The sequence below is a fragment of the Stegastes partitus genome, unplaced genomic scaffold (assembly GCF_000690725.1).
Source record: "Stegastes partitus isolate 25-593 unplaced genomic scaffold, Stegastes_partitus-1.0.2 Scaffold137, whole genome shotgun sequence".
Lineage (NCBI taxonomy): Eukaryota > Metazoa > Chordata > Actinopteri > Pomacentridae > Stegastes > Stegastes partitus.
In genome coordinates, this window is record NW_007577868.1 from 522,820 (window position 1) to 535,555 (window position 12,736).

At 41.1% G+C, this 12,736-nt stretch overlaps 1 protein-coding gene across 1 annotated transcript; it reads left to right on the forward strand.

Annotated features, from left to right (window-relative positions):
• Positions 1-547: 547 nt before the first annotated feature.
• On the forward strand, positions 548-12,336 carry LOC103355206 (glucoside xylosyltransferase 1-like). The gene is made up of 7 exons (XM_008278908.1): positions 548-741; positions 2,711-2,921; positions 3,787-3,918; positions 4,226-4,477; positions 4,679-4,802; positions 4,965-5,137; positions 10,526-12,336. The coding sequence occupies exons 1-7, from the start codon at positions 548-550 to the stop codon at positions 10,682-10,684; spliced, it is 1,245 nt and encodes a 414-aa protein (XP_008277130.1). The 3' UTR covers positions 10,685-12,336.
• The last annotated feature ends 400 nt before the right edge of the window (positions 12,337-12,736 follow it).

Genomic DNA, 12,736 nt, shown 5'->3' on the forward strand with positions numbered 1-12,736 from the left:
GAAATATGAAAAGTTTCAAGTGTATAATGTGCCATACGGGGTGAAAAAAAAAATTAAAATGTAAAAAATATATGTATTTAGAATGTAGCTGTCAGATAAGATATTTCAATCTCACAGGTGGAACATTTACAGCATTAAAACAGCAAAAGAAATAGTGCAAAAATGTAGGAAGATCAGTCGAAACATAAAAATATTAAAGAAATGCATATAGTACTGTTGAAGGGTCATCTATGTGTAGAAATTCAAAATATTGCACAGAATCATCTGAATGTGGAAAAATATTGGCATTGCACATATCATTCCAGTAGAAGTAGAAAAAATACAACATAATATTTAATATAAAGCAAACATAACAGGCAAACATATCTGCAATATTTTCCAAACCCATCAGAGGGCGCCATTTCTCCCCTGCAGCGAGCTCCTGATAGTTTTATTTTGTCAACTCCAACCGGAAGCGCGTTGCCATGGTGTCGTGATTTGCGGCTATTATTAAACGTTAGTTTCTGTGTCATGACTTTGGCTCCGTTTAGCGTTGTTAAACTCCATAATGCGGCGTTACATTCGTGCACTGGCCCTGTGCACGGTGTTCGCCGTGTTTTCGGGCTTGTACGTTTACAGTAAACTCTTCTACTCGGACGTTTCGCCCGGACCGAAGAGGGTCTTCGTCCCACCGAGAGTCCCCGGAGCCAGGCGAGGGGCCGCGGACAGAGCCGGGCCCCAAAACACCCACTGGTACAACAGGTAGGACGGGGTTTACAAGTGTTTAATGGCCTGAAATTTAAATATTTGATAAGATGTTTGTAGTTATGCAGGTAGATAGGTGTCTGGGCCATTCTGTATTAACTCTGGTGATGTATAGGAATGTGAAGGCTGCTACAGCTAACACTGTGTCTCACTATAGCTGAGATGTGTAGCTACACATTTAGCTCACATTATTGACACCTACTTATTAAAGTATTAATCACAAACTGGGTATATATTACATATATCTCATCTTGTTAATACCACTCATTATCTTCACCTGTACATGTACATATAATTATCTTTAGTTTATACTGTAGCATACTGTGTGTGTACACACCATATTGCTTCTTATGGACCTCTGGTGATGCTACACTACATTTTCTTGTCTCAAAACTTTGTGTAATGACAATAAAGTTGAATCTAATCTATTCCAAAGCAGATGTGGTTTCACCCTTTAGTAAACCATGTTTACTAAAGTGTCTATAGCACGTGTTGTAGATCCACACCTGACTGTTTGACTCAGAGAGAACAGTTTACAATCCCTTACATAGTCCACATGGATGTAAACAAGATCTCGTGGATTTTTGTCTCTGAAAAAGTCAGAAAATCTGTTTTAAAAGTATCTTTAAATTGCTTGTCTGCCCAAAAAATAGACTTTGCTGTGACATAGAACAAACATCAAGAGGAGGATGAGGCCAAATTCAAACAGCATAGCCAGTTCAAGGATTTATTTGGCACATTTATGATTTAAAAGCTACAATGACTAATTTGTTGTCAACCATTGAAACAGTTGTCAACTGTTTAAAAAAATTTAAAAAAAAGTCAATTCATCAGTTTGAGAAATTTTCAGAGAAAACAAAAAAAGTATAAATTCACAAATTCCAGCTTTTTAAATTTGAATATTTTGTTTTTTCTCCTCCTTTATGACAGCAAACTTGACCTCTTTGGGTTGTGGCAAAACAAGATATTTGTCATCTTGGTTTGGGGAACCACTGATCCATATTTTCAAATGAGTTGGTGAATCAAGAAAATGATCGACAATGAAAAAAACATTAGCTGGAGCTCTATAATGCGTAGTGAAATGTGGAGGGCGTTCGATGTTAAAACATCCTTAGGTGGCTAAATAGGTATATCTTTCAGTGATCATTTCCTTATTTCTTAAAAATAAGAAATAAATGAGTGTGATGGCTTTACAAACAAAAAATAAAAGGATGTCAAACTGAAATCACACATTCTTTGGAATCTGGGATTATAACAAATGCTAACTAGTAAGAATTACAACCCTGATAAAGACGTTTGTGAAAGCACACAGATGCCTCCCATACTGTATGTTTATATACTCAGGATTCAGAGCACCTTGGAAGGTTAAATCTCTTTACAGACTCCCAAAGTGTATCAGTTTGTACATGTGTAAGTGTATAAGTTCCATGTTCCCCATTAAAACTGCATATGGACATGTAAATAAAAAGGGCTGCAAGGTGGGTCAGTGGTTAGCACTGTTGCCTCGCAGCAAGAAGGTCACCGGTTCGCGTCCCAGTGAGGACACCCGGGATCTTTCTGTGTGGAGTTTGCATGTTCTCCCTGTGCAGTGTGGGTTCTCTCTGGGTTCTCCGGCTTCCTCCTTTAGCCCATACTGCATCGGATTTAGGACACAAACACTGTCATTTGTTGAAGATTCTCCCTGTAATGTACAACCTGGACACCTCCACCATGCTGTCTTACACAGACTTGGCAGTGTGTATACTCGTTTTTTTTTTTTTGCTGGTTTAGTGTAAACATTTTTTGTTGATTTAAAAAAAAAAAAAAAAAAGTGTTAACATCTCATACATTTTGCTTCCATTTAAAGATCCCTTTGATCTTCCATGAATATTACGGATTTTTCCATTCGGCCACACAGTAGGGCATCCAAAGGTTGAGATGTGTGCCAGAATAACAGGTGTCCCACTCTGTGTCCTCGTTCTCTCAGGTACATCATGCGTCAGCGCGGTCAGATGGAGGCTGCTGGTGCCAGCCTTCAGAGCAGACCTGAGCCGCCCATGCACCTGGCTGTAGTGGCCTGTGGGGAGAGGCTGGAGGAGACTCTCACCATGATCAAGTCTGCTGTGCTTTTCAGCATCAAACGCCTCTACCTGCACATCTTTGCTGAAGATCAGCTCCACGCCAGCTTCATGGAGGCTGTGAGTAGGAAATATTTACCGCTTGGGAAATGTAGCTGTCAACCCTCTGAAATCCAAGCAGGTTCTGGGTGCTTTTTGTTGCTGTTTTTTTTATTTTCCCATCACATTTTTGTTGACTGTGGGCAAAAAGTTAGTGCACAACGAGGCTCAGTGGAGACATATGTTGGTTATTATTACATCAGCAGGACTATAGTAAGCATTAACCCTCTAAACCCCAAACAGTTTCTGCTCCTGTCACATTTTTACTCACTGCAGGTTCATTTCTCACTGGATTAATAAGGATGAATCTCTATGGAAACAACACAAACATAGCTACACAAAGTGATAACTCAGAAATGTTGTTTGTGCAATTTGACACAGTTATAATGCCACAAATCTTAAATTAATTCATTTTACAAAACTAAAAAATAAAATAAAATCTTGCTGTTGACTTGTCATGAATATGAAGTTGCACAAAGGAATAAATTTTTCATGAAGAGAGTTTTTTTTTGGCAAATTTCATGCAGATTAAAGTGATTTTAATGGGAAGAAAAAAAGATTGTTAGCTTCAATTTCCTGATGGAAGAGCACACCACAGTAATTAGTTCAAGGCTGTTGGAAAGTTGAAAATCTGACCATTCTTGCTGCTTTTACAGTTTCTGGCTCGGACTGCAAGACTTAAACTTGCTTGCAATGTCTACTCATTGTACAATATTCAGCACTGCCATGCTAGCAAGCTGTTTTCATAACAGTATTGGAACTTATTACATTTTAAAATGAGGTCAAAGCCTGTGTTTGTGTGCATGCCGCCCCTTTTTCCATGCAGTGGGCTAGTTTGCGCCTTACTCCCAAAAAGGAGATGAATGAATTCTTATTTGTGTTCCAGTTGGAGTCGTGGCCTGATTTTATTCGCTCCAGGTTCAACTACACAGTTTACTCCATCAGCTTCCCCAGTGAGAACGCAGCCGAATGGAAGAAACTCTTCAAACCGTGCGCTTCTCAGAGGCTCTTCTTACCTGTGAGTTTATTATAGAGAGAAACTGATGTTCATGTCGTAGCTGTTGTCATTGTGACATTCTCAGATTTAATGTTAAGGTTCTTCTTACTGTGAAATAAGTGTTATTTAGGCTTTAAAAGACTGTTTTGTGCCTTGATGTACTTGGAGTACTTCAATGAAATTTCAATGGAAGTTTGTTTTGACTTTCCCTGAGAAAAACAGCTTTTGTTATACAACCACAGATCATACTGTGTTTGCATCATCCAAAGCACCAAAGAGCATCCACATTATTAATATTTAAAGCGTCATCCCCGTTTCTCCTTTGCAGCTGATCTTGAAGGACGTCGACTCGATCGTGTACGTCGACTCAGACATCCTCTTCCTGCAGCCAGTAGACCAACTGTGGGGGTTTCTGTCCCAGTTTAATTCGTCTCAGCTGGCCGCCATGGCCCCAGAGCACGAGGAGCCTCGCATTGCCTGGTACAACCGCTTCGCCCGTCACCCCTTCTACGGCAGGACGGGCATCAACTCAGGGGTCATGCTCATGAACATGACAAGGATGAGGAGCACATTCTTTAAAGTAAGGCTAGAAACAGAGTGAGTTGTATGTTTTTTTACCCACTGTACTACCCGTGTTGACCACAAGATGTCATCCTTGTGCTGTAGTTTATGTGCCTCAAGGACTGCGAAAGGAATCAGTTTAGTTTCACTGTGAAGACGTGTGCAGAGAATCTATAGAGGAAGTCTTATTTGACTGTTGTGTACACATTTATGTTGACAGAACGACATGACATCAGTGGGGCTGCGTTGGGAAGAGCTGCTGATGCCTTTACTGCAGAAATACAAACTAAACATCACCTGGGGAGACCAGGACCTGCTCAATATAATATTCCACTACAACCCTGGTAAGACTGCACTCGCCAAGACACACACTAAGGCACATAAAGCATGTATACATATATAATGTTTGTTAGACACCACCGTATACTTTCTGCCAGAGAGTGCAGGATACCAAGTTTGTAAGCACTGATTTGTTGATCAAAGTGTTGGTGCGCCTCCGTTCCCAGAGTCCTTGCTGGAGTTTCCCTGCCAGTGGAACTATCGCCCGGATCATTGTATCTATGGCAGTAACTGTGCCTCGGCGGAGGAGGATGGCATCTACATACTGCATGGAAACAGAGGGGTTTACCACGACTACAAACAACCTGCTTTCAGGGCTGTTTACGAGGCCATTAAAAAGGTTGGTATGTTTGCAGGAGAGTGTGGGTGATGCTGGAATAATCAGGGTTTGTGAATTCAGCTTCGGTGCGCTTTATAGATGTGCTCTCATTTCAGTCCTTGCGTGTTGTTGAGCCAGCATATGGACTCAACAAACAGGGTTAGACCTGAAAAATGTAAATATCCTGAATTCAAACAGCTGAAGCATCAGCTGCTGGGATTGATCTTTAATGCATTTGATGTTGTTACATTTCTTAGTCGTGTGGGGACCAATTTTTGTCTCTATTGAAGATCAGTTTTTCCAGACAGAAATGTAACATTTAAAATATCAAGAGTAAGAAAGAAAAATAATATTTTAGCGTCCGTCTTCCTGTATGTCAGGCCTCAAGGGCTCTCTGCTTTAACAACATACAGTACAGTTCAGCTTTTTACAGTCGCTGCTCAGGTACCTCTCTTTTTCATTCAGCGGCGCCAGCACATTATTTAGGGATACTCGTATTTTTTTACCGCTCTGATACATTCTAAGCATAACCTTTTTTGTCTGTTCTTTTACATATTGGTAGTTTCTAACGCATTATGATTGTAAAACTGAATAAAGGTGCAGATAAGTCTTTTTTAATCCTTTTTTCATAAGGATGATCTGGGACTTAATCAAATTCAGTTCTTTTTTGTGGGATATATTATCAGTAGTGTTAAATTTTATTACATCTGGCTCCTTGCTTCAGTTTGCTGCTGATAAGCTGCAGGGAGAGTTGCTGGTCTGCTGCTTTCTTCTTTTTTCATGTCCGTTTGAAATGTTGGTCACATGCCTGTCTTAGCTGCTGTGCTGCAGTCATGATTGAGGAGACTAGAGGCTTCCCTGTGCACAGACACCTAGCTAGCATCTACCATAGCTTGCATGGAACACTGTAAGTTGTCGTGTATCGATAAGCAGATGTTCCACAAGTTAAGGATTTACCCAGTTTAAGAGTGGAAAATGTCAATTATTATTTTAAGTTAAATGTGTGACTCGCTCTCAATCTTGACATCGATGTAAAGCTAATATGTGCAAAACAGTCGCTCCAGGGCTAGCAGCGGAAGAGTTACTGGTTAGTGTAGAGCCCTGTTTTATCCACTGTGCAGGCTGCCCAGAGACACTCAGACAGACCTGCTAAATGTCAGGAGCACCAGTGTGACCAATGAAAATGTTAAGTTCCACCTAACAGATGTCCAACTGAAATGGTCTCACGCTGGCGCCCTGGTAGTTATACAGCCAAATATTGATGGTCGAAGGGGAAGACGAGAGGCAACTCAGTATTGCAGATCTCCCTTTTTTTTAACTTGAAAGTGCCGTGTTTTGATCACAAGTTCCATCAAATTACATTTTTCATTTTCATCAGCGAGTGGGAAGGAGCAGGCGCCTCCTGTTAAAGTCTCTGGGGTACATCAAAGTTTTAAAAAGGCCTCTGTGAGCCTTTTCAAAGTGTTACAGGTGTAATTTGGCGCAACATCTGATGGAAAAAGCTCTTTTATAACCCCAATGAACCCAGTGACACACCTGCTCTCCTCCGCTGCCCTGTTTCCTCACCCTCCCAGATGAGATTTTGGATTAGCTGCTGACCCTAAAACACTGAAAGTGCTTGTCACTTCAGATTGTCCGCATTGGAAAACACAAATCTCCACCCACTGGCAGAAGGTTGGAGTGAAAGCTAATTTGCCCCATGAGGATGTTTATGGGCTGCTTACCAGCAGTGTAATGATATTGACGACACGAGTGGCATTTACTTAATGAAGCCATCAACGCTGGGAGTCTCATTGCTTTCCTATTGAACATAGATCAGGATGATGGCTTATCCATACCTTATCCACGGCCCGCAGTTAAGACTGTGGCTTTATAGGACAGGATCAATTATGGCAGTGGACACACATCTACCTGTACTGTATGTGCTGGCAGAAACACCCACACAATGGAGTACACAGGACATGTTTTCCACCCCCAATAGTGATCATTTTTATAGATTTGTGATGAAATCTGGTTTGCCAGGAGGATGCAGGAGTATGGATTAATCATCTGTGTGTTTAATGTCTCTGGACAGACAATTTCATTCGTTTCAGCTCGTTCATCTGCAGCTTCAGGCTATTAAAGACGAGTAAAAGGACAGTTACACACTGGTGTCTTCGTAAAGGGGCAGGAGAGAAACAAACTGAAGGGCAAAGTAGTGTTGTGTGTGCTTTCACTCAATTTTGAAATGCTTACAGTTAAAAAAAGAAAGGAACAAAGAAAAAGTAAGTCACTCAAAGAGGACAGTGGCAATCCTTCCCTCCCTTTCACCACTCTGATCCCAGCTTATCTACTTTGAAGGACACAAAATATGCAATTTATCAGGGTTAACTCTTCCTGTTTTCATGTGCAAGTTTGCGAAACAAACTTCCACAAATGTCAGATGGAAAGTGGTCACATACAAAAAGAAAGGCTGGAATTAATGGAGCGTCCAAGAAAGCATAGCTGTCTGGCAAAAGTGTGACTGCTGCTTGGAGAGAGACAGATATACTGGATCAGATTACTGATGTGGAGCAGGTGTGTAGTCAGGTGAGTGGCCAGGTGAAGGTAGTTGGAGCACAAGTGAGGAATGACAGGGTCTGAATTAGAGGTTTTTAACTGCAGAAATGTTGGGTGTTTTCCAACATCCATACCACTATTCTAAATAGTATGCAAGAATAAGGTTTTGTATCTTTGTGTGTTTGCCAAAACATAGTATACCAAAAATCCCGGGATGTCCTACTACGTATGACTTTTCTGGCCGTTGTGACCCACAATCCTATGTACATTTATGTCTTAAATGGGCCGGTCAAAGTTTAGGTGCAGTATTATGCTCATGTAGTCTTTTCCAGTTGTGTGCATACAGCATGAAGGTGTACATACGTTGTCAGGGCTGTAGTAAGTACTTTGATTAGTAGGTGATTTAAATTGCAGCCTATGACTGATCAGCAGGTGGTACTGATTCCAGCATCGTTAGGTTTCTTTTCATAATATTGTAAAGTTGTGACCTCACTATGTGAAGAGTTAGCACCATTAAATGTAATTAAATTAAATCAGTAACATTAACACTTGCTCATAAATCAAGATGGTGAAAAACCAGGACACTGAAGCCAAAGCGTGTGATAATCTACACCTGTGATTTTCCCACTGTGACATGTCAAAAGTGTCATCTGTGAAAAAGGCCTATGGCTAGAGATAGAGATTGGAAACGCATGGCAGCTGGACATTTTTATAAGCCTCTGCAGCGGAGGATAGGGGGCGTTTCAGGGCACTTTTGTACCTGTGGAGCCGCTTTCAGTCAGTTTTTGAGGGAGAAATAGGCACCTCCTGCGGGAATTGATGCTGATTGGTTAAACTCGGAGAAGACAACGTTCATTCGTTAAATTAAGAGAGGACAATGAGCAGTTTTTATTGCTCCTCCTAATGTCCCCGTCAAATAGCAGTCATCTCTTCTCTAACGTTGTCATCAACACTGACAAAATCGTCATATAAGCTAATATAACAAGCGCCCCGTTGTTCTGTTTCCTTCACTGCAATGGAAACAAATGGTAAAAGGCTAGTGAGCCCGCCCCCAGTTCCTGGAGTGGAAACTTCGCACAGTCTTAGTGAGATGTTTCACGCCATTGTTGAACCTGATAGAGATACTGGAGAGACTCGCTTCTTAAAAAATCCTGAACAGAAATATAGAACAATCAGTGATGCCAAAGATGGAGGTTGTATGATACATTTCCAGCCCGTCCCACTAAAAAACAGCCGTTTACTCCATAACAGCCAAACTGGGGAACATTAACCCAATCGTATTGTTGCAGTGACGCAAGTGTGGTGTCATGAAACTGGAAGTATAAGTTGTTTTTGAGGCAACGTCACTAAACTTTTTCAGTGTTTTTGTCTTAGATTTGACTGGTGGTGCCACACATGCAGTATTTTATGGCCTGGTGACCACTGATTTCTTTAGATAGGGGCCTGATTTTGTTGGAAATAACTGCCTTGAGGTGTTACAAGAATGGTCAGACCTGCCTTTAAGCACTTAACTTAACCAAGTAGTCACAAATTCTGCTCACCAAATTAATCAAATGTTCTTCGTTGCAAATGGTAAAAGCGGTCTACACATCTCTGACAAGCTGATATCAACACATAAAGAATCCCAGCAGGACAAAGACTAATGAATATGTTCGGCTGAAACTAGTGATTTTTCCCCCTTTTTTTTTAGTTAATCCTTCTGGGTTAATCTTTCAACCAGCGCCATCAATCAAACAGTTAATATTAAACCGCACACAGCGTATGTAAATGAGCGTCCATGCTGTGTATCCTTAACACAAAGGAAAGAGCCAACAAACAGCAGCGCTCCTCCCCGTCTGGTTCTCCAGCAGACCACAGCGGTCCGTCCGTCATAAAGCATCTCCTCCCCTCCCCACCGCCGCAAAAAAGCCGAGCCTCCGAAGCAGCAGTTAAATTTTTACAACCGACCGGCACGTTTAGAGTCGGAGTCTGCGCACCGGCAGTGCCCTGTCAGCCGCACAAAATCAATACACCAACTGTAAATGCAACTTTATGACCGGCGGGTGTGTATAAGTATGTGCTCGTAAAAACGCCATTCTCTTTGTGACCCAATATCAGAGACTCCAACTGCAAGCAAATGAGCCGGCATAAAAAATGGTAATTCCCCTTTGATTTCCTCGGAGCGTTGTAAAGGCCCCTTCATTATTTGGAGGACATGAAATTTCTTCTGTAATCCCTGGTTATCGCTGGCCGGTAAGCCCATAGCATAAAAGTGACTCCAACAACACGGACCGCTTTATTTTTTCGCCCGCCACACCGATCAGATTGGGATTCCCATAAGACCCCGGCATGCCGTTCTGATTTAGTTTGCAATTTTTCCCGTGGAAAGCTATCTTTCAAGCCCAAATGCCGCCCAGAGCACCACTTTGCTTGCTTACTGAGGGAATCTGATCAATTCCAGCGGAACAGTGGGGGGGGGGGTTACCAGAGCGCCGTCCTCGGGGGAGTTGTCACTCCAGTTTCTGAGCCCACTCCCCGAACCTTTAGGCTACCACCACCCTCTGATTTTGAACTTTTCGAAGAAACGACGATGGAAGAGCGCAATTCATCCTGCCTGAGGAGCATGAAACCAGTTGGATACATAAAAGTTTCCTCCATCGCATACGAGCTACAAATGTTGCCACTAAGTTTATATTGATATTCAGCACAATACACATAAAAAGAGGCTGTTCTGCATTTTCCAGGCCCCGTCTTTACCATTTGAATGCTTTGCTTTTTACTGTTTGTCTCAATGTAGCAGACAAATACATCAAACTCAGTATGTTTTTCTTTCTAAATGCACGTTTCCACCTTTGGAATTTACCACCAAATCTAATTGTTTTGTCGTTCCAGTACGCTTTCGGCACAGACCCAACCACTTTTTTGCTGGATCCTTTAGAGGACGAACTGTTGGGGACCACACACACATATTGCGGCAAATCCCACTCGCTTTTTACCAAGAGACTGACGCGCAGCCTGGCAAACATCAACAGGAGGACTCCACGCGGGTGAAAGTGAGTGACAGTGATGAGGTAGAGGCCAGAACGAGAACAGCGCCTTCGTCTTAACTGTTACAACAAGAAATGGACTGCCTGATTTTGGAAAACCACCCAAGTGAAGCTTGTCTGTTTTGAACCGAAGGTTTATTTTGACTGATACACACAACAGGCAGCAGCTGGAGCCTGATAAACAAGTGGTTACCTGGCAAACTGACAAATCTACTGAAGCACACCACTTGGATGCTGCAGACAACTAATGAGTGAAGCTTTGAGATTATTTTTTTATTTTATTTTTTTTTGGAGAGCAGCTGCTTAAAGCTCCATAAAGGCAGCTGGGATTGTCTCAGGCGGAGACTAATAACGGTTCACCTCTTGTAAATTGCTCTGGATAAGAGCGTGATGTAAATCCACTGAAATCCACTGTAACACTGGCCAGTTGGTCTCGGAGCACAGCACTGACTTTTACCAGACATTAATACGTGCTACAGATTAATACATGAATTTTTTTCATTGTTTTTTTTTTGTCCTAACAAGCATCTAATCTCTTCCACGTCTCACTTTCTTCCCTCGGTGCTTTTCGCTACTGACTGAAAGTGCAAAAGATCAAAGTTTGGAAGAGTAGCTCTTGACTTTCCATATTGGAGAATTTTATTGAACATCGTGAAACGCTCTTATTAAAAGAGATAAAAAAAACTGTGTTTGAATTGTACGAGACGTTCTGCAGGGCCCAGTTTTGATAGGTGACTGCACTGGACCACTTTCTCAGCTTTAGGAGACCACTCAACAACTTAAAAAAAAAAACGATTCGTGAATTTTTAGACGAAGTTCAGGCAAAGTGAATATGTAAATGATTCCTGGGATTGCTTGTTATTTCCACAAGTATTTGAAAACTCCACCAGAGTGCAGTTTTTCTACATTAGCATTTATTAGGGCTGCAACCATTTCTTCTGGTGTTGATTTGTTTGGTCGATGAAATGAAAATAAAAACGGTGAAAAGTGTTTCCCGAAGCTCAAGATCTCCTCCTCAAAAGTCTTGTTTTGTCCAGAGGTGTTCAGGTTACTGTCACGGAGGAGGAAAGAAACCAGAGAAGATTCTCATTTTCAGAGCTAAAATCTGAAAATGTGGATTTTGTTTCTGTGGAAATTACTTCAACACATCTATTGATTATAGTTGTCAGCTAATCGATCAATGGTTGCAGCTCTAATATTAATGCACACTGTATAGTTTACATGCACCTCCATTAAGAAAAGGTACATTTTATGTCATAATATTTTGCAATCTATATTTTATGTGCATGTAAGTCTACACAAATTTTCAGAGTTAACCATCATATGCTGCAATATGTTTCTCAAACTGTTTTGTTTCATGGACATTTAGAGGAAACGGTGATACTGTTTTTTTTTTTTTTAAAGGATGTAAATGTGTGATAAAGGTGTGCTGAAAAATTGAATATGTGAATAAGCTACAACTTCCTTCCTGATGCCAAAGTTTTTTTTGTTAAATTCCTGTTATTATCTTATTTTTTTTTGCACCGCTGAATGTATTTTGTACACTAAGGGTTGAAATCTAAACTGTGACTGCTCGTGTGGGTGTGGCTGCAATGTGACGTTACCATGTTTAGTTGTTTATGTGTTTATCCATTAAAGATCATTTCAGTTTTGTAGAATCCGTGCAGCGGTGTATTATTTTTAACCACCAGAGGGAAGCATTCTGTCACATGTCCACTAGTGCCTGGAGAACAGCTGCATCTTTGAGGTCGTTTTTTGAAATAAATAACAAATAAAATTTGAAATAAATTAGATGATGGTGTTTGTTTTGAGGAAGGAGAAATTCTAAATGAGGGAAGTAATCCTGATACCAAAACTAAGCCGGATTTGGACTTTTATTTAAAACTAGGGTTCCATGGGCTTTGGATCAGTCAAACATCTCTTGCCTCATTTTTTCTGTTGTAAGTCGTCTTTGTTGGCTTTTTAAAGATCTAACTTGAAGAAGATTGATGCTATGTTTCTAACGCCTCCTTGGACGGATCAATGAACTTGCCAATAATCTATGACTGGGCCACCC